This window comes from Pantherophis guttatus, chromosome 1, assembly GCF_059756535.1.
Source record: "Pantherophis guttatus breed Tessera chromosome 1, ASM5975653v1, whole genome shotgun sequence".
Taxonomy (NCBI): Eukaryota; Metazoa; Chordata; class Lepidosauria; order Squamata; family Colubridae; genus Pantherophis; species Pantherophis guttatus.
In genome coordinates this window covers 246,526,891-246,549,832 of record NC_142063.1, presented here as the reverse complement: position 1 = coordinate 246,549,832, position 22,942 = coordinate 246,526,891, and the positions used below count along the sequence as shown (strand labels likewise).

Here is a 22,942-nt window from a genome sequence, read left to right as displayed (position 1 = left end):
CAGTGCATATTTTTATCCCCTGGCTTGATCTTATATAACTAGTTGAGATAGGCCAAACAAATCCATAATTCAATAACACAATATTACTTATCTTTTCTATTTGTGAGCAAAAAAAAGACAACAAAGCAGCAATAGTTTTATGTCTTTTAAGTGTCCAATATGTCTTTTAAGTTCTGTTTTGTTAAGCAGCATACAGGAAGAAGCAAGAAACACTAATGTTTCTATGTAACTGATAGGTAATAAAGATTAAGTATTTGCTTTTAATAGCTAGTTAACTAAATAATATATTATTGAATTTCTAAAAAACTGTCATAGCTCTGTTGGTCAAACATTACACCCAACCCTGCAGCGGGTAATATTTATTACAGGTAGTCCTCAACTTACAACTGTAATGGAGCCTGCCCATTATAGTTAAGTGAAGCATCTCACCTAATGACCCCTCCAATTCAATTATTAAAATGAACACATGGGTTGTTAAATGTAGCACCAGTTGCCTCAGGGGTGGGAGAAGCCCTTAGAAGCACAGGGCCAGGGTTGCCTGCCCAGGGCCTCCCAATGACTCCCCCATCCCTGAGGCACCCAGTGCTGTTTCTTGTCCCTCAGGCCTCCCCAGGCTTTGACCTGCTCTCATGTGATGTAATGCAATGTGAAGCTCAGCTTTCTTGTAGAAGCTGCCAACCTCAGGGCAACTGTGTGCTATTCTTCTGGTAAGTAGTACTTCTCTTGAGACTGTAGGAGGCAGTGTTTTAAGGAGGCTCCACAAACCAACAGAACTTCCTTAAAAATCAGAGCCCCCTACAGTCTTATGAGAGGTACTACTTGCTAGGAGAATAGCACAAGGATGCTATAAGGCCAACAACCTCTTTAAGAAAGCTGAGGCTTGTATTGCATCTAATTAATATATTTATTTTGAAAGAATAGCCTTTCCTCACTACCTACCTACACAAGCTCTGTCCCTGATATAACAACATGATCCTGCCTATTTAAATTTAAATTGGGAGGTTATCTTGAAGATTAGCTGACTGTCCTTAGAAAAGAAGAAAGAGGTATATTAAAAGTGTGGGTATGACGAAGAAAATATATTTGTCTATGTCTTGAAATGCTTTATCTATAAAATATTAACAGGATTCATGGCCACTATCTCACTATGTGGTAGTATAGATTGTATAACCAGAGTATATATTAATGTTATCACTTAGAAAACTTTTACCAGTACAATTTACAATTGGCTATGACTGATCAAACTATTACTTTTCCATCTTGAAACTACAGCTGGAAGCACAAGAATCAGTAATTTACCAGCACATAATCTGCACACAATCTACAAATCAATATTTTGTACATACGCGTAATTGGTGGCTTAGGCATCATAGTCGATATGTCCTGAGACCAATACAGAGGGACCGAACCTCGCACTTGGACGTAAGATGAATAGCTTCCAGCAGAAAATGACATTACTGAAGCATCGTAAAGTATTTGCTCAGTTTCTACTTCATTCGCTACATCTCCCTGCGTGAAAAAAGCAGTAACTTTATAATACTTCAAATTATCAACATCATCTTCAAATGTCTCATCACTCAATTGTCACCTTAGTTTTCATTTTAGCATAGCAAAAGCAATGATGGATTATGATTCGTGGCATTGTCTTAATCACTCAACAATAATTCTCCAAATAAGATTATTTGGAAAAATGTCTCACTAATTTCATTTTGCTCTCATCTACACTGAAATTGTAGTTTTTCCTTCTGTTCCTAAATCTAGTTACTCCAAACCAAATATCATGACTGCAGGAGAACACTGTGCTTCAGAAATATCTAACTATGCATCCCCAACATGGTCCCCTGGAAAGAATTCTGCTGTGCAACTAAAAACAATGAATCACTTCGCTATATAGTAGATTGATATTGATGGAATGAGGCAGATGATTATGACATTAAATATAGCTCTACTTAAATTCTATATTCATATGGTTGATTCAGAAGTGCAGTTGTACTGATGGCTACACTACCACTAATAACATACATTCTTAATATCCACAGTTCTTAGATATTATTCACATTTGCTTGGAGTTCGGTTATCTGAAGTGTCCATGGGGCATTTGGAAGAGAGAGGAAAAGAATGAAAGGTGATACCATTAGAACAGAGATAGCCCACAGGAGATAAAAATATCATACCACAATTACTGATCTCCAAAACTTGGGGGGGGGGGGGGGAAGGAGCCCTTCCACCTTAATACATATTTAAGAAATTTGCTTGCGTAAATGAGTATCAATATATTCCCAGACATTAAAAAAAAGTCGAGTTTTGAATAAGTCCCACAGTTTGCAACCTGATTAAACAGTTTGACCTTGATGCCCCTGTGGATTTATGTAAAAAATCTAAATATTACTACCTTGTCAGTGTTTTGTCAGAGAATTCTTAAATCTGAAATGCATAAATGAACATTTCTCTGGGCACACAAAAACTGCAATCATTAAATTGCGATACACAGAAGTATATTGAAAAGCCTGGAATCATTGCATCTAACAATAACAGATGCATAGTTTTTGTAATTTTATTTAAGGTGATTGATCATATTAACAAAACAAATGAAGTATAAACTAGAGCTTGTCTTGGACCTCATGATATACACTTTCCCAAAATAAGAAAAAATATAATTTAGAATTTTTTATTTATTTATTTATTTATTTGGCTAAATGGCAAAACAGAGTTACCACGAAGACCAAGCCTGTGGGATGGGGGTAAGTACATCTCATGCAACATTTTCATACAACAATGAAAAACATTTCAATTATATATATTACCTCACAGTTTGCTCCTCTCTTTAGAAACCGTGTTCCAGCAAATTTACTTGATCTTCTAGCTATCAAAGTGACATACACTGGACGACCATAAATAAGCAGTTCTTGGAATCCAAGATAAGGTTTATAAATATATGTTAGTCACTATCCCACATTCTTTTTTTTTTTTAACTTCCTTTCAGTCCTGGCATATACATAAACACAGAGCAAGTATACAGTTCCCATTTTTAAAAACCGAATGTTCTTTTAGTCTAGCAACATTTTAATCTTTCAAACTACCCTAACAAAGAACAAGAAAGGCAGAAATTCTATTTTAGAATTGAATGGAAAAATATCAGGCACTACTGTTTAAATTGTATGTTTTGTGCATCCCTTGGTGAACACAGGTTAACATAACCTCTGCATAAATTAAAATTAAATGTTGCATCTTTTGGTAAATCTGAAGTACACTCAACCATTTAAAGATTCAAAATAAGGAAGCAGTGAATCGAGCAGGTGCAGAAGCTTGGACACTGTTCCAATTGATTCAGTGTTGCTTTTTAAAAACATAGGAAATATAAATAAAGCCTCCAAATTTGTTACTCATTACTCCTATGGCACGATTAGCCAGATATTCAGAGGTAAATAAATACTCTGCCTCTTCTAAATCTTGCTTGTGATTGTTGTTTTTTCTATTTTAATAACCATGGATTCCTTTAAGCACCTATCCAAAGATTTGAAAATGAAGGCAATTCACTCTTGCAAATCAGGGTAAGGTTTATTTTTTAAAAAATGCTAACTATTTTCAATTGGCAATTTCAACTGTGTCACTGCTTAAAAAGACAAAAAATTTAAGCTGTTGAATTCAGGACAAGATAATAAACAAATCCCTACTAGAATATTATCTTGCCAACTATTAAACATGGAATGGCTTTATTATGCTCTGAGGTTGTTCAACAGCCACTAGTACAGTAAATATTATGTGGCCAAACAAAAGAACAGATTGTCCCAAAGGTGCTTTTTCGAAAGGCAACTGGACTTTGTTGTTTCTTGAAGATGTTTCAAGGAAAAACAAAGAACTGAAGAAGCTTTTTGGATGAGAAGCGAAATGTCTTCAAAGAAAAACAAAGTCCAGTGACCTTTCAAAAAAGCACCTTTGGGACAACAATGACCTGGATGCCTAAGAATCTCTACAGACAAAAAGAACAGATTCAATTAAATATTAACACGACGGCATTTTTCCCAATTTTCCTTGAAGAATATTTCTGAGCTAGACAATTTCTGTAAGGAAGAGTGGGAAAAAGCCAAAAACCAGGATAGAAAGACTACAAAAGTATAAAGAGATGTATCATTGGTAGCTGATGTCAGCAATATATCCAGGCATTCTAAATGTGTGTTGTAAATATGAGCAACATGAAGGGACAATTTATCACGCTTGGTAGATATGTAAAAAAAAAAAAAAAGGTTTCAAATAAGCACATTGATCTGAAGGATTTTAAAGTGTAATATTCAATTAAAGCCAGACCTTTTCCCTTTAGAATTGATGGACGCATAGTTAGAAAAGAGTCTTGGAAGATTATTTCAATTTATGACCACTGGGCAAAAACTATTATATGCACAAAGATGGAAATATTCGGCACTTATCAACCATGAATAGTTGGTAAAATTGACTGAACCTCCTGAGATAACCAAATTGAATCCTTTGATTAGAGAAAGGTCATTATTGACATTCATCAATGACTGCAAACTCTTTACGGACTTTTTATATTTAAAAAGAAAATGATTTTCTGACTTTGGGTTTTGTTGATTAGAAAAAAATAGTCTATAGAAAGAAGAGAAATATGATGTCAGAGAGGGACTTGATTAAAATTGTATGTACAACTGCCAAGAGGAAGATCAGAAACCATTTCTTATATTTCTGTTCATTTTTGCTGAACAGCAAAAATACATTTTGTATTTTTTTATACCTCTTTTGTCTCTTTTTGTCTTTCTTTTTTCTCTCGTTCACATTTACTATGTCTTTTTCTTTGAATATACTTATTGTATATGTAAAATATTTTAATAAAAACTTTAAAAAAAAAGAAAAGGAAATGCAGAAAAATCACATTGCTCCTTCTTCAACTGATCTACAAGTAGAAGAACATTTATATATGTACTCTAAAATAATAAATAAGTTCTCAATTACTTTGGTATATCCTTTTCCATTTTTCTGTTGTATTAAAATGCATTTAATCGTAATTAAGTTTTGTTAGCTATGTATTCTACTATCTGCTGCAAAAGGAGTATGCTTAATTATTCCATTGCAAGCTAATTTCACAGTGAAGTCCAACACAGTCATTGTGGTAGGAAATGAAGTCTTTATTTGGTCTTTTATTTCTTCACTGGCAACACTAACCCCATTCATGATTTCTCGTAATAGGCATGCTTAGAATAAGAATTTTCCTTCATTGTGTTTCATTATCTGCATGTAGATGAACACTGAAAATTTGTTTTCCAGCTCTTAAGATCTAAGAGGTTTTTTTACAAACAGCTAATTAATTTGTGGGTGAGTTTAATAGCCACATACAAAGAACCCAAGGAAGGACTTTATTGTATGTTACCATGATTCAGTTTTCTTTCTAGAATAGCAATTTGCTGTTACTGTAACAAACATTAATAACTAACAGAAGAAGGATACTCGACTGCCCACAAAATCCATGAATAACATACAAAAGCCAGTCTCGATGAACTGCAGTTTTGACAACATCAAGCAATTTCCCATTCCACACATATTTTCTGTAAGGTTCACTGCAAATTCCAAATACACCTGAAAAGTTATTGCAAAAACAGTAAGAACATTATTTTGAACCTTACGTTAGATCAATCGTTGTCAGTTTATACCACACACATGCAGTACCTATTTAGATAAGTATCTGTGTTTATTAACTTGCAATATAACTGGTGAATAAACAAAGGCCAGAAGTTCTGCTAAGGATGTTATGGAACACTAACAGAAAGAGTCATATAATGTCTGAATCATTGCATAAGATTAGACAGATCAGAACACCAGAAACATTTTTTTCACTGCTACTGGAAACAAGATATTTATCTATATTACTTTTTGATCTGATACAGTAGAGTTCTTCTCTTTACACTATAATGCCAAGCAAGGCCTGTGCTTTTTTAAAGGGAAAAAAGGGGAAGAGGATATAAGCCACTGTTGGAGAGCATGTTCCTTGACACAAAAAAGCATGCAAGAAAGTTCTCACTCTTCTCCAGTTCTTTAAGAAACTGGTGGAATTCAAACTGTATTGCTGTTCCTAATTCTATACCAACCCAAATGCTTTATGAGACCTTACAATCTTCTATTTGACAGAATAGGAAGACACCAAATGCGCTCTTTTCTACTAAATTTAGGGAAGCTATTAGTATTAAAAGGGCTTCTTTATAGAATGAAATCCGTATGCAATCTTCCTCATGAATGCAATACTTGCATACTGCCTATATGAAAATTTCCAGGCTTATGTCCTTCAGATATAATGATCTGTAACTTGTAAACGGTTCAAGAGAATTTTTCACATTTACAGCAGTAACTTGTGGGAAGAGATACCTAGTATAAATAATTAAGCATGATTTAATTTTAATTACTTCACATGGTTGAGCTAAAAACTGAAGGTGTTTAGTCAATTATTGTTTATAATCCAACGGTATCAGAGAACCACAATTGTTTCCCATTAATATTTATCATTAGTATCTATTGATATTAATTATATATCACAGATGTTTCTTTATAAATAAATTCATAACCACTGATCCTTTATATAAAGGTATTTTTGCAAAATATTAACTATCACTTGTTTATATTATTCTCTTTTAACTTACATGCTAATTTAACCAAATAAGGGATCAATAATTTATACAAATTGTTTTGCTTTCAAAATCAAACTAGGTGTAATCGATACCTTATATAATTCTTTATTAACTCTGAACACTTTCAGTGTAATACTGATTAAGTTAAAGAAGTTCATGTCTCTGCATTAAAAGCATTACAAAATTAGACAGCTGTATGGAAAGGATACTTACAATTTCCATTTTGAGTCGCAAGTCCCTCATCTTCAAAAATATCAAAACACTCTTGACGAGTTCGTGTTGTTTCTGTTTTAAGTACATCTAGAGGCATTCTCAAAACTGTAAGGTTATATTGAAGGGAGTGGGACAGATCATAGCTATAGCTAAAATTGGGAGAAAAATAAAAAAAATCTGAAAAAAATTACTGGCCATCATTCTGAAAAGTTTTCAGTTATCCAAAACAAATTGCTTTAATTTACAGTACTGTGTCTTCTAATTGTACAGTTCCTTAGAAATAAAATACCAATTAACCCAATGATAGTGAACAAGCAGTATGCTTTATGGACTGAATTTCAAATGTGTGTGAATGTGTGACAAATTGAGTGAATTATGAAAGTCACAATTCTAGATTATCCAGTCTGAGAAATCAAAATGATGGAATCTATTCACAAAATATAATTTTCTAGTATATTACAAGGTCATGATGGACAAGATTGAATCCATCCATACGTGCATTCAATCCATCATATTATTCTTTTTGGGGGGTAAGCAACCGAACAAAAGGACAGAAAAACAGTAAACCAAAGAAAGCAATAGCACTTATATACCACTTCATAGTGCTTTTACAGCCCTCTCTAAACAGTTTACAGAGTCATATTGCCCCCAACAATCTCGGTCCTCATTTTACTCACCTCGGAAGGATGGAAGGATGAGTCAATCTTCCATCCTTCCGTCAACCAGATATTAAAAGCAGAATATTAAAAATGAAAAGAAAAAAAATATGCAGTAGTTGAATCTAGTTTACACCAATACGGGTACATACCTCTCTCTATTTGCAAACCATAATTGTTTCTATCATATACTAATTCATACATACACTAATTCATACATTTGCTCTTTAAACTTCTCATCTCTCCGTTTTGGAAGATTTTATTAATTCCATCCAATGGACAGTTCACCACTTACTAAGTATCTCCAGTCTCACTGTATTCAACTTACAAAAAGTCCTTGGGGTACAATAGCAATTGGGACTGGAACTGCCATTGCTAAGTGATAAGATCATAAAGTATGAAGTCATGTGACCATGTTGCTTAGGAATGGCACCTCTGACAGTCCCGGTTGCCATAGTTAAGTGATGACTGCATGGATTGTTAAGTAAGAGCCTCATGTGACTGCAACTTTCAACTTCCTGCTGGCTTTTCCATTGATTTTGCTTGAAGGAAACTGGCAGGAAATATCAGAAATTACAATCGTGTGATCACAGCTTGCTTCAAAATTGTAATTGTGAGCTGGGTGCCAAGTACCCAAATCACAATCATATGATTGTCAGGATGCTGTGACAATTGGAAATGAGGACCTGTCATAAATCCCTCTCTTTTAGCACTGTTGCACATTTGACCAGTCACTGAACTACATGAGGATAATCTGTACTATTATGTTTTCCCTGACTACTCAAGTCTTATTTCATATAACAAAGTAGACACAAGCAACTGTTGTACACAGCTATTTTAGTTTCTTTTGACAAAAAAAATATCATTCCTAGCAACAAGCCATCTACTCACTACCCTTCCACTGGCAATTTGCACATCTAAAAATTTCTAATGGTAGTATCTTCTAATTTCCTCCCACTGTGGTAGATGGTTTCCTTTAAATTCCATTATTTTTCTATACTTACATTCAAAGTCTTCTAAATGCTGCCAATTGAAAACTTTCTCCTACTTAAATAACGCTATATAATCCTTTAGATCTTTCCTATATCGAATGAAAATATGTTCAAAGGATTTGGAATACATGTGAGTTGCCTTGAAGAAAAGCAAAACGAAGTGTGGATCCATGACTGAGAACAGTTTCCCTTAACAGTGGATGTCTTATGTGGAATGGAAGTTTTTAATTCTTCAGTTACTTTTCCTATGAAATACCACAGTACTCAACTCTCCTGTCAAAATTATTTTGAAATGAGGTAATGATAGCTGACAGAATGTGAATGTGACAGCAACTGAGAATACAGGAGCCTAAATACAGTTTTTACAGTGCATCTGGAAAATACACAGTAAAAAAGTTACATTCCAAGTCCTTAAAACCTGGCATATTGAAATGTCTATTTGTAGTCATTTAGGATTACAGAATACTTGATATGGTACACTCCAGAGGAAGATCAGGTTATGCATATTGGTAAAGAGTAAGCAAGAAAGAGAGCGCTGAGTAACTTGTTCACAGGGATGCTGTATTTCAGCCATGGATTGGGTTGGGTTGGGTTGGGTTGGGTTGGGTTGGGTTGGGTTGGGTTGGGATGGAATGGAATGGAATGGAATGGAATGGAATAGAATAGAATAGAATAGAATAGAATAGAATAGAATAGAATAGAATAGAATAGAATAGAATAGAATAGAATAGAATAGAATAGAATAGAATAGAATAGAATAGAATAGAATAGAATAGAATAGAATAGGTTTATTGGCCAAGTGTGAATATTTTAAGTATACTATTCTAAGCCAATAAGAGAAAGAAATATAAAAATTCTAGGTCATCCTCAATAATAAATCAAGGAGCCCTGTTGGCACAGTGATTAAAATGCAGTTTTGCAGGCTAACTCTGTCCACAGTCTGGAGTTCGATCCTGACTAACTCAAGGTTGACTCAGCCTTTCATCCTTCTGAGATCAGTAAATGAGGATCCAGATTGTTGGAGGCAATATGTTGACATTAGAAACTGCTCAGAGAGTGCTGTAAAGCAGGGGTCCCCAACTTCTGGTTCTTGGCCCATTGGGAAGTGGCCAGTAGCAGGCGATTGGGCAAATGTGTGGGTGCATGAAGCTCCATTTCAGCAAGCAGTGGGCACACACGCAAAATCATCTCCTCCCCCTCCCACTGCTGCTGCCAATCCATGGAATCGGAATGCTTGGGGACCGCTCCTAAGTGCTATTGCTAGTGTTATTGTTAATAATTCCAATGAATACTTCAAAATACAGTTAGAAACATACCTGAAATAAAAATTACTGGACAGGTCCACATTCTGAAAAATTCGGAGGTATCTACAGACAAAACCCAAAAGATAATAAAAGATATTTTATGCAGAAAGAGTATGTTGTCTTTAACACTCTCTATCAAAACTTATTGTGCTAGTTATAATCAAATAAAATCCTTTATTATGGTCGACAATCAAATGTAAATACAGTTCAGTATCAATATTACAGGGGGCACAGGGAATGAGATCAAAATAGGTGAATAAATTACACACAAAAAAGAAGAGGAAAAGTGAAAACTGTAGGAACGAGAGTAGCAGACTATATTTAAAGTAAGGCAGCAAAAATTGGAAATAATGCTTCACTATTAAGTGCAAGCTATATTTCTATATGATGGTCTATAAGGTATTAAATAGTAATATATTAAAATTTAGATAAAGAAAATGTGGTGATAAAATGTAGAAGCATACACTAAAATAATAAAATTCTATCTGGAATACATTACGCACAATTGATGTTAATACCTACTTAATTGTTTCTGCCCAGTACAGAAATCCAAATTAAAGCATCCCAAACAGATTTCTGTATCCTTCCATTTAAGTACATATAGTGAATGGCAGCCTTCTAAGTAATACCATAGGTCACATCTTCCATGCGAACTGCTTCATGTATTTGAAGAGCACAATCATCTCTTACTTCTCTTTTCAAAATTAAACATGCTAACATAGCCCAGTCAGCAAGAATCCAGAAGCAGGTCCAAATTCTGAATTTTGCATATTAATTCAAGCTAAAGGAAGCAAATTTAGAGCTACTATAGGCTGTATCAGTTATGTGCATCTTATTAAAATCATACTGCAGAAATATTTCATTTATTTCTTATGATATTGAACGTGTCACTGGAAAGAAAGGGAAGCAATAAATCATACAACCTACAACAAACCTATTTGCTAGGCAGTTTTTCTCAGAAGGTTTTTCCCTTTCTTTTCCAATGTTCTTGCTCAGGTTTGCTGGTTTTTTGCTGTCATGAACTACAGGAAAAGTGTTACTCATTCCTCAAAAGCCATTTGTTCAGGCTGATCAACTCTGTATGAAAATTAGAACCAATGCCCTGCATCTAATGTTTTTGCATGAGCTATCATAAAATGGAGCTCAAATTTCTAATCCTACAAGTAAAAACTACTCTTGATGCAAGCTTCTGTGGATATATCTAAGTTTATTTTTTTATTTATTTTTATTTTATTTTTCAATTTATATACTGCCCTTCTCCCTGAGGACTCAGGGCGGTGCACAGCCAGAATTAAAAACATGAAATACAAATATTAAAAACAATTAAAATATATATAAATTTGGCCCAAAAATTTAAAAATCACAAACCAATTAAAACATATAAAAAATTTAAAATTTCTTCCTAAACCAGCCCGGCTTGCTGGAAAAAGTGGGTTTTAAGGGCATGACGGAAGGCACTGAGGTCTTGTTTTCTTGGTAATATTATGGAAGTGGATTACCATTGCTTTCTTTTTCCAGTCCAGCTGATAGCTTTTTAAGATCAGCTAAGGTAAGCAGTATATAGTATCACATGTTGGTCCCTGTTTTTCTAAAGCAAAATGGAGACAGCCAAAAATGGCTATATTCAGTGTATAAGATGCATCAACATTTCCACCCTCTTTTGGGGAGGGGGGAGTGTGTCTTATACTCCAAAAAGTACGGTACCTTGCTTCATCAGGATGACTCACTCGTACAGAGTCATTTGGAATGTAGATCATATTTGTATCTTCTATTTTATATACTGCATGTCCTCCGATATCTGCCATCTTTCGCCTCTTTGTAATTAGCACAATGTAATAACCTTCTAAGAATCTGACAAAACCTGCGAGAAACAGAATAAATCACCTATTATTTGTATCTGTCACTTGATTCACTACACTACGAGAAAGCTAAAAACACAAGCACAAATTCTGTCAAGGTTGCAATAATTATATTGTATTTCTGGCACCTTATAACACTAGAGATTGGAGGGGAAACTGTCATTCCTGAATAAATATTTAATCTACCAAATTTTGCTAAAGTAACCTTCTTTTCCTGTTAAATTATACATGAAATAATTAATGAACATACATTGAAAAGTGTTTTTCAACATGGCTGCTCACTTCATCTCTTTTGAAAAATTATGTATTGCATTCTCAAAGCATATTTCATCAAATCAATGCCTGGGGTGAACTGAGGAAAATGGAATGTCCCATTGAGATGAAATCTAAGTAATGAGTTAACTGAACATTCTGTATAAGGAAGACAAGGCAGAAGATAAAAGAGTTGGAAATGAGAGAAAGGAAAGAGGCAGTTAACAAAAGGGGAAAGGAAAGGAAAGGAAAGGAAAGGAAAGGAAAGGAAAGGAAAGGAAAGGAAAGGAAAGGAAAGGAAAGGAAAGGAAAGGAAAAGAAAAGAAAGGAAAGGAACTATCATTCTGCAAATAAGCATAGTGCTCTACTTCTTTAAACCTATGTTTTATACATATTGTGTGTGTGTGTGATATTACACTGTTTCCCCTAAAATAAGACATCCCAATAATAAGCCCAATAGGGCTTTTGAGCACATGCGTGAAAATAAGCCTCCCCCCCCCAAGAAAATAAGCCCTCCCTGAAAATAAGCTCTCCCTGAAAATATTTAAATGCATGCGCAGCCGGTCCCCACCATTTCCTCTGGTTAGGTTAGGGAGACAGAGCTGGAAATCAGGTAAGATGGCAAGAGGAGCTCCGTCTTGCTCCACGCGCCCCAAAATAATAAGACAACCCCAAAAATAAGGCCATGCACTTATTTCAGGGTTCAAAAAAATATAAGACAGGGTCTTATTTTTGGGAAAACACATATGTACAATACATATAATGTATTAAATACAATTTTAATTGTCCAGCTAAGTAAATGAGAAAGCATAATTAAACTATTAGGAAGAGACTCAAGAGAAGATAACTTCAGTATAAGAACACTTGATTACTATTTTAAACTATATTTAAACTATACCCACCCACCCTCATCCCCACATACCATATAAACTCAGGAGTATACCACTTCTAACCAGATAAATCTAATTTAAATCTAATTTAATTAAATTCTAATTTAATTTAATCTAATTAATGTTCCATTAATATCTGACACTACAATGTCAGATATACTTTGTTCTTCTTAGCCTCCATCTGAATCAACTGTTCAGCATTGCAATGTATGATATATTTCCTAGCAAATCCATACAGCCTTTCCCATAATGAAAATTTTCAATAATCTACAATATTTGACATGACACATCAGATTAACTTTTCACTCCTTCAATCTATTACTGTTATCAATCAAGAAATCTGGCAAATGACCTTTTATTGTAATTCTACAAAGAAGGATTTATAGCTAATTGACTATTTAGAGAGTCATTCTGTATACTGTAATTGAAAACGGTATGATGCTCAACTTCAACAGCAAATGTCGCAGCCAAGTACTTCAATGTGAAACTGTGTGCATTCTAAAAGAGCATATTTTTTCCCATCAGCCTGTTTCAAATGCTTCTAATAAAGAAGCACTAAAAAATTGGACTTTTTTCAATGGTGGCACTACTTTCAATGGAACATCTTTCTCAATTGGATGTACTTCACAATGCTGCATACAGAGAAAGCAAACAGGTGCAACACATTTTTTCCTGTCATCTCCCTACAGCTTCACTACTCCTACTACTATCCTAAAAATATCCCTTGAGGATTAGGAGTACTTCCACACACTGTGAACTGTTTTCTCCTGGTTGCAGGACAATAGATTTCAAATGTGAGGAGTCTATTATCAAAGCTACACGTAGAAATATTGCAGAATGTTATGCAAAATGCAAAAAAATATAATAACAACAAAGTATAGTTGGCTATGAGATGGTAGACAAGCACACTCAGTGGCTGGATGCTGACCTGGCCCAATCTGAAGATGAACCACGGTGGCACAGTAGTTAGAGTGCAGTACTGCAGGCTAATTCTGCTGCCTGCCGGCTGCCTGCAATTTGGCAGTTAAAATCTCAGTAGACTCAAGGTTGACTCAGCCTTCTATCCTTCCAAGGTCGGTAAAATGAGGACCCAAATTGTTGGGGCAATATGTTGAATCTGTCAATTGCTTAGAGAGGGCTGTAAAGCACTAAGTGCTATTGCTATTGCTATTTAAAACAGATTCTGGCCATTGTCAGGTTCTGGAAGTTTAAGTCTGTACATCTAAAAGTGGCTAAGGTTGAGAAACAGTGATCTAAAGAATAATTTGAAAGACAGATACTTTGAAAGCTCTGTTTTTAAAAAAAACTGTAAAAGGGAAGAATTTCAAAGGATAAGAAAAATACTCAAGGCTGAGACCAGAGCTCATCTGAGGAAGATGCTACAATAATCAAACAAAGATCTGACTAGTGATTGATATTATCCTATTAGTTCATTCTTCCAATGTCTTGGCCATGCCAGTAGATCCCAATAATTCCACAAAATACTTGTTCCATCAAGTGTTTTTATGGAGGAATGATTGGCTGTGGTAAACCTGATTGTCCAAAATTGAGCAGATCTGCCTTGCTTGGGTGAATCTCACATCAAACTCAAAGGGAAATATTACTGCGCTTTGTGTGAAGTAGAAATTATGTACAATGTGAAATAAGTTGAACATATTTGTATAGTACAATATTTTTAATAACTATGCATTCCAGCTGTGTACTGGCATTTCTGCTAACAAATGGAGCTCTGTGAAAATTGCCATGGCCTTTTATGTGAAGATGACAGCATTTACCACACAGTTGCCAGCTCTTAAATCTTGCCTTTCAATAAAAAAATAAAATAAAAATAAAAGCAGTTTAAGGGGAAGAATACATATTAATCTTTGAAAATAGCCAGTTCCTTAATTTGTCTCAACTAGTTGTATGTAGTGCAAAAAAAAAAAAAAGATTCACACAATGATTAAGAACAACCAAAATTATAGCACACGGTAGTATGCTAACTATTGTAAAGACTTTCTGTGTATCTCCAAGTAGTTAATTAGTAGTTAACGTAGTTTGAATAATTGTCACCATTATATCTGCAGGATCAGAATAAACCCCACCTGGAAAAGCAAAAACTGATCCAGAGATTAAAAAATATCAGTATTTTTAGTCTCATATTTAGAAAATACTAAGTTACTGAAAACATTTATTTTATTATGGAAAAGTGCAATTTTTTCTCATGTGTTTTACACATAGTTGGGTAGGCAGAAATGCAGCTTATTTTTGTATTATTTTTGATATTGTGTTATTGTGCCTTATTTTTAAAAGCACATATGGCATTGTTTTCATAAGTATTATAGAAGAAAATAACCTTGTAGTATTAGTGCCATAGTATCATTATTTACTTCTAGAAAATTGCATTACTGATGTTATACTTTTCTGCTGCTGAAAACATAATGATGCTGTTTTCATATTTAAATATTTTTAGAAGCCACAACTATTATTTTGAGTCAGATTTCTTAAGTGTTTATACAAAGCCATGGAAATAATGCAAAAGTAATAGTTTGTAAAAATGAGCAGGAGACATTGGAGCCTTTAGGTCAAAAATGGGCAGTCTAAAACTGTACATATGTTGGATAATTCCCATCTTTGCTCACATTAAAACTGACAGATATTGTTGTCTTAACCATTCTTCTTTCAGTTATGACAGACATTAGGGGTTCAGCATTGTGCCTATTCCCGCTCTAAGACATGGGGAATTACACAAACAAAAACAAGATATACAGTACATGCGAAATTGGGTACAGACTGATCTTTCAATACATATTATTATCCCTGCCTAGATAATGATGCATCAAGCAGAATACAGTTTACTGGTCTTCTATTACGGTCTGTCAGATGCACAATTATTTCTTTGTTTCACAGTCCCAGTTGAACAATAAACATTTCATTGAGTATCTTATGGGATTCTTGAGCAACAATATGTAATTGCATAACAGCTGCTTTTCCAGTAGCCACTAAAATTTTAATAGTAAACTTGCATTCTTGTTGACAGCAATTCTTCTGAGAATTCACAAATCAGTAGTTCAGTAATAAGCAAGTGATACTCATGGCTTTTATCCTTCCATTCCAGACTACAGAAGAAGGTGCAATTTATAATAGCAGTTACTATGCATTAGGGGTAAAATCTAAAATTTTTCTCTACCAGTTCTGTGGGCGTGGCTTGGTGGAGGGGTGTGTGCTGTGACTGAGTAGGCGTGGCCAACTCGATGTCACGCACAGCCACGCCCACTCAGTCACAAGACCCCCTTCCACCAAGACACGCCCACAGAAGCCGGTAGAAAAACTTTTTAAATTTCTTTCTCCTACCCGTCCCATTCCCCGGGCTCCTACTGCTCACCTTTCTCCCGCAGCTGGCTGTCAGGGAAGGCAAGCGCGTGAAAGGTACTGGAGTCGCTCACTCTCCTTCTTGAATGAGCCGCTCTGGTCCATGCGCTGGCTGCGCAAGCGCGCAGTTTATTTAATTCAGCGACAGGTTGGATGTGCTCTTGCGCAGCTGGCGCGTGGACCAGAGCAGCTCATTCAAGAAGGAGAGTGAACAACTCTGGTACCTTTCGGGCGCTTGCCTTCCCTGACAGCCAGCCACGGGAGAAAGGTGAGCAGTAGGAGTCAGAGAATGCACCATTCCTCAACTCTGGCTTTGCCGTAGAGCCGCTGCCTGCTTGCCCTTCGCCATGCGGCTCCGCCCACCTGCCCCATTCCCTGGAGTCGAGGAATGCACCATTCCCGGACTCCTACTGCTCACCTTTCTCCCGCGGCTGGCTGTCAGGGAAGGCAAGCGCCCGAAAGGTATCGGAGTCACTCATTCTCCTTCTTGAATGAGCCACTCTGGTCCACGCGCCGGCTGCGCAAGCACACACCCAACCTGCCGCTGAATTAAATAAACAATGTGCGCTTGCGCAGCTGGTGCGTGGACTAGAGCGGCTCATTCAAGGAGAATGAGCGACTCTGCTACCTTTCGGGCACTTGCCTTCCCTGACAGCCAGCCGCGGGAGAAAGGTGAGCAGTAGGAGTCTGGGAATGGTGCATTCCCCGATTCCGGGGAATGGGGTGGGTGGGCGGATGGGCAGAGCCTCCAGCTGCCATTGCTACTGGTTCTCCGAACCACCGGCCATCATCGCTACCTATTCGCCCGAGCCAGTCCAAACCGGGAGCATTTCACCCCTGCTATGCATTCAGAAAGTATTCAGACCCCTTTCACTTTTGTCAATTTTGTTATGCTGCAGCCTGATTCTACAGTTGTTGATATTCATTTTTTTCTCTCATTAATCTACATTCATTCCCCCAAAAAGACAGAATATTAGAAATGTCTATAAATTTATTAAAAAGAAAAAACTGAAAGATCTCATAGGCATAAGTATTCAGACCCTTTGCAACAACATGGGAAATTTAGCCTCCCATTTCTCTTGATCATTGCTGACATGTTTCTACACTTTGAATGGAGTCGACCTGTGGTAAATTAAATTGATTGGACATGATTTGGAAAGGCACACACCTCTCTATAGAAGGCGTCACAGCTGACAATGCATCCTGTAGCAGAGCAAAAGGTGTGAGGTTAAAGAAACTGCCTGTAGAGCTCAGAGACAGGATTACTGCAAGGCACAGATCTGGGGAAAGCTACATTAAAATTTCTGCTGTGCTGAAGGTTCCAAGAGCACAGTGGCCTCATAATTCTCAAATAGAAGATGTTTGGCACAATCGCTCAAGGATTCTTCCAAGAGCTGGTCGTCCAGTCAAACTGAGCAATCAGGGGAAAAGGGCCTTAGTAAGAGACGTGACTAAGAACCCAATGGTCACTCTGACTGAGCTTCAGAGATCCTGTGTGGAGATGAGACAGAGTTCCAGAAGGACAACCATCACTGCAACCCTCCACCGATCTGGGCTTTATGGCAAAGTGGCTAGATGGAAGCCTCTCCTCAGTGCAAAACATATGAAAGCCCACTTGGAGTTTGCAAAAAAGCACTTCTTTTGTAATTATAAAGTCATAAATTGCCAATTCACATTATCAAATGCTTTCTGCGCGTCTAAAAATAACAGTGCCATTTGTTTCTCTGGATGTACCTCGTAGTATACAAATGTATCCAGTATAATTCTTATATTGTTTCTAATTTGTCTTTTAGGCAGTTAGAAGTTAAAGAACAAAGAGAGATAAGAACGACTAGATCGACAAAACAAGTAAATAAATAAGAAATGGAAGAAGAAATTAAAATAATATATTTGAATATACATGGACTGAACTTGGCAATAAAAAGAGGGAAAATATTTAATAAATTAGAGAAGCATATAGAAATTATATGCTTACAAGAAGTTCATATTAGCAAAAAAGCACCTGAAGGGCTCTCAGATTGTGAGAAACAAACACTAAGCGAGCTTTCATGTGTTTTGCACTGAGAAGAGGCTTCTATCTGGTCACTCTGCCATAAAGCCATAAAGCCTTGATAGTACAGTGGTCTAAGCACCCTGTTATTAACACAGCTGCCTACAATTTACTGCTGATTCGAATCTCTCCAAGGCTCAAGGTTGACTCAGCCTTCCATCCTTTCTAAGGTAGGTGAAATGAGGACCCAGTTTGTGGGGGCAATAAGTTGACTTTGTATAAATATACAAAAGTATGAAGGCTATTGTTTAACGCATTGTAAGCCGCCCTGAGTCTCCGGAGAAGGGCGGCATATAAATCAAATAAAAAAAAAAAAAAGTCCAGATCGGTGGAGGGCAGCAGTGATGGTTGTTCTTCTGAAACTCTGTCCTATCTCTACACAGGATACTTGGAGCTCAGCCAGAGTGACCATTGGGTTCTTGGCCACCTCTTACTAACGTTCAACAACTGTAGAATTAGGCTGCAGAATAACAAAATTGAGAAAAGTGAAGGGGGTCTGAATACTTTCTGAATGAACTGTATTTACAGGCCTCTACTCCTGACAGTGAAGAGGAATATAAATTGACATGAACATATGGAAAAGGTGTTTTTACCTGTTCTTGACAATTAGTGCTATTTTGTAGTTCTTGAAGAAAGTAAGACTGTTAACTTTATCAAAAACAAATACCGTTATATCATGCATCAGTCTCAAGAAATTAGTCATTGTATAAGAGTATGTATGTAACATTTTTCACCATCCAACTTCTGAAAAACAGTATTTGACTGAGCAATAAACTCTTTCATAAGAGCATGTCTATTCTAAAAATAGGCTAGGAGTTGAAATCAACTATTGTGGTTCACGTTTCAAATGTTAGTATCCATACTCGTTCTGAGCATATTATCTTAATTCTTGTCTTTGGGGAAAATATTTTCTTGAATGTTGTTTGCATCTTTTTTTTAGAATTGAGACTTTTAATTCTAAAGAGCTGAGCATAGGCTTTAAAAAAAAAAAAACAATCCTTCTGGGTTTTTTAAAAAAATAAGACTATAAACGTTATCTTTTTTTCACTGTTTCTCATAAATGTCACAGACTAATCAAAGTTGTAGCTTTTGTTTCCATTATAAATGAAGACTTATATTTAGCCTTATGTTTTTTTCATAAATGAAAAGGATATTAGAAGTATTTTTATTAAAATGTGAAATATATTTTTATTGTGTTATAGATGAATTAAGTGATAATTCATTATCATTTAATGAATTCACCAGGGTCCAAGAAGAAAAGTAAAAGTCCATTGTGCACACTTGCTTTTTGATCACACATTGTTGAGTATCACCAGTAGCCTTTAGGTACAATAAAGTCTCCTTTATTTTATTGAGAGTGTAAATATTTTGCATCTGCTTTGATGGTATTCTGTCTATAATTTTTTTTAAAAAAAATTCTACATGTTTTCTACCATTGATATAGAGATCATATAATTTTTATGCTGAAAAGCAAACTAAAAATGTATTTATGTATTTATTTAAACAAGCACATAAACATAAATCAAGTATTTTATGTGTTATGGATTACCTATTTTCAAGGGTAAATTAAGAGAGATTTCTAAGGTCATATCAAAGGTGCCACAGATCCACAAAAAATCGGAATCCACATAACTTCCAAATTATTACCCTATTCTTAATTGCAGAGTTCTTGTTTCAATTTTGCTTCATAAGTGTGTTTTGTGCTTATGTCTAAAATAATAATTGCAGTGCCTTGGCTGTTATTAAAACAAGCTAATAAAAATAAAGTAACTTACCTACTATCCCAAAAGCAGAGACAGCACGTAATAATCCAGATGAGCCCTTTTGTCCAATTTTTGTCCTATTGCCCAGATCTAAACGGCCTAGTAGCTCTCTCACTTCTTGCTGGGTATATACATGCTTGAAAATGAAAATGTATAGTGACTTTAAATATTTCTGAATGTATTAAAAACTTCATTTATAACTTCTACAAAGCAGTTTCAGTCACCTTCCTAGGGCAGAAGTACCTATTTTGCATGAGCTCAAGGACAGCATAAACTTTGTTTGATACAATTTGCTAATGAAGGCATAACAATACTGAAAATCTTTCTAGTACAGGTTGTCCTCAAATTACAACCGTTCATTTAGTGACCCTTCAAAGTTACAATGGCACTGAAAAATGTGACTTATTTTTCACAGTTACGACCTTTGCAGCATGTGATCATGTGATCAAAATTCATATGCTTGGCAACTGGTTCATGTTTATGACCATTGCTGTGTCCCAAGGTCATGTGATCATCTTTTGTGATCTTCTGATAATCAAAGTCAATAAGAAAGCCAGATTCAATTAACAACTGAGTTACTAATATTAACTGTAGTGATTCACTTAACAACTGTGGCAAGAAAGGTTGTAAAATGGGGCAAAACTCACTTAACAAATCTCTCACTTAACAGCAGAAATTTTGGGCTCAACTGTGGTCATAAATGGATTATACCTGTATTATATGTAGACAGGTTATAATCGCAATAGCAATAGCACTTAGACTTATATACCACTTCACAGTGCTTTACAGCCCTCTCTTAGCAGTTTACAGAGTCAGCATATTGCCCCCAACAATCTGGCTCCTCATTTTACCAACCTTGGAAGGATGGAAGGCTGAGTTAATCTTGAGCTGGGTTTCCATCAAGAATCCATGATTCTTGTCTCATATCATTTTTGTACATTTAATTTTTATAGTAATATTTTTAATGGGATGCTACTATACTTAAATCAAAAGTACCACTTTATACCATGTTTCCCTGAAAATAAGACCGTGTCTTATATTTTTTTGAACCCTGAAATAATTGTTTGGCCTTATTGCCATGCACTCAAAAGCCCGGTTGGGATTATTATTATTATTATTATTATTATTATTATTATTATTATTATTATTTATTAATTATTATTATTATTAATTATTTGGATTAAATTATGATTTTATGGTACTTGTTTCTTAACTTATGTTCGCCGCCCTGAGTCCTTCGGGAGAATGGCGGCATATAAATACATGTAATAAATAATAAATAAATAAATAAATAAATTATCAGGGGATATCTTATTTTGGGGAAAACAAGATATCATTATCTTTTTTTCAAAGAATCTCTCTGACCCCAACTGGGACTGACAAGCATTGCTAAAAAAAGTAAAATGCAAGGGACAAAACTCGGTGATTTATCTGAAAGGCTGATTTGACAAAAGAGAGATAAAGGGATGCAGCGATGCCAGAAAAACATCCAGAGAAGTAGGCTAGTGCAAGTAACAGGGGGGATTTGGAAAAACCAATATTCTATGGTTAATTATTTTGCCCATAGTGACTATTTTATGAATGAGCAAAGTATTTCATCACATATCAGACATTTTCTGAGAATTTCTATGGCTCTCAAAATTTCAAATACATACACAAATATATGCAAGTTTGATTACCATTAATAGTTTAAGTATTATTTTATTTGAATCTTATGACTACTTTCTCCCATTTCTATGTTTCTCCTTTGTCTTATAATGTTCACCGTATATATATTGTGTCCCAAGCACAAATACATGGAATATTGGGGGTAGGGGGTAAACATTAACAAAAGGAAGAAGCATTCCTTTTTAGCATATAAATCTCTGGAGAGGAAATCTAGAATTTTATCTTTAGAGTAAGGTAAAGAAAAATGCTGCCTAAAATTCAAAATGGTTTATATTTTCTCCCAAAGTTCCAAATGCCCCCCCCCCAACACTTTGTCATATTCTTTGGCGGAGTAAATTATTAAGAAAAACTGGGAATTTATTGTGAATAATATGATTCAGGTAAAATTAACTCAAAATCAAGGTCCTTAGAACCACAATTTAAGAAAAATAAGAATCCCTTCCAGCATAAATACTGGCTTGTTATTATTGCACAAACGATGAAATTCATGAATTTCCCAGAATTAACACCAGAAGTTCCAATTTCCCTTTCAGAGTCAAAAAATGAATCTAAGACATGGTTTCTAATTGAGCTTTATCCAAAGATGTCCTTTCTTCACCTGAAGGAGCTCTTTCAATAAACCCTGTCAGGGAACGCAATAATTCCTTTTATTCAGAAATTGTTCTTTCTTAGAACCAAGCCTTCTCTCCAAGCAATCTATTTACTGTTGCTTAACTCATTTATTAGGAAGCTATGTAAAACAAAATAGTATTATGAAAATAAGTAATAAAAAGAAAAAAAATACTGAGAATTTAAATGCAGCTTAAATCCAATGAAGTGTCATATTGGATTTTTATATTTTCTTTTGAATAGTAACATCTCAAATGTTGAAGTACTCACTCTGTCATCAATAACAACTAAATCCTTGGGTTCTGTACGATCGATTTTCAAAACACGGTATTTGGTTTCTGCCTGGTTACTTCCAACAAGAAAATATCGCTGGGGATGTAAAAAAAAAGCAAATAAAACAGTAAAGCAATAGTTATGGACGTTATATACTTTCTGCAAGTCATGTGATTATATTGACATGAACTTTCATTTGCAAGAACGAAGTTCATCCAATTTACAGTAATTCAATCAGTTCTTCTATCAATACTCTTCAAATATAATTTATCATCCTGATATTTTTGAAATATTCATTTTTCATTTTTTAAAAAACCTATCCTAACATCCTCATTCTATTTTAAGTAATTTCTGACTTCAACCTTGTTACATTGATAGCATTATTTTCTTATTTTTGATCCACTGAACAATCAGTTAATAACATTTGTGATGC

The 22,942-nt window shown here is 35.2% G+C and overlaps 1 protein-coding gene across 1 annotated transcript in view; it reads right to left on the bottom strand.

The window, feature by feature from the left end:
- The window catches only part of FIG4 (FIG4 phosphoinositide 5-phosphatase), an 84,842-nt gene that overhangs the window by 56,911 nt on the left and 4,989 nt on the right, over positions 1-22,942 (bottom strand). The window contains exons 2-9 of the mRNA XM_034409148.3: positions 22,507-22,605; positions 19,972-20,095; positions 11,499-11,655; positions 9,807-9,857; positions 6,843-6,991; positions 5,458-5,586; positions 2,805-2,905; positions 1,347-1,509 (exon numbers count right to left, since the gene is read on the bottom strand). Of these exons, the coding sequence (XP_034265039.1) occupies positions 1,347-1,509; positions 2,805-2,905; positions 5,458-5,586; positions 6,843-6,991; positions 9,807-9,857; positions 11,499-11,655; positions 19,972-20,095; positions 22,507-22,605 (973 nt within the window). The remainder of the gene's footprint in view (positions 1-1,346; positions 1,510-2,804; positions 2,906-5,457; positions 5,587-6,842; positions 6,992-9,806; positions 9,858-11,498; positions 11,656-19,971; positions 20,096-22,506; positions 22,606-22,942) is intronic.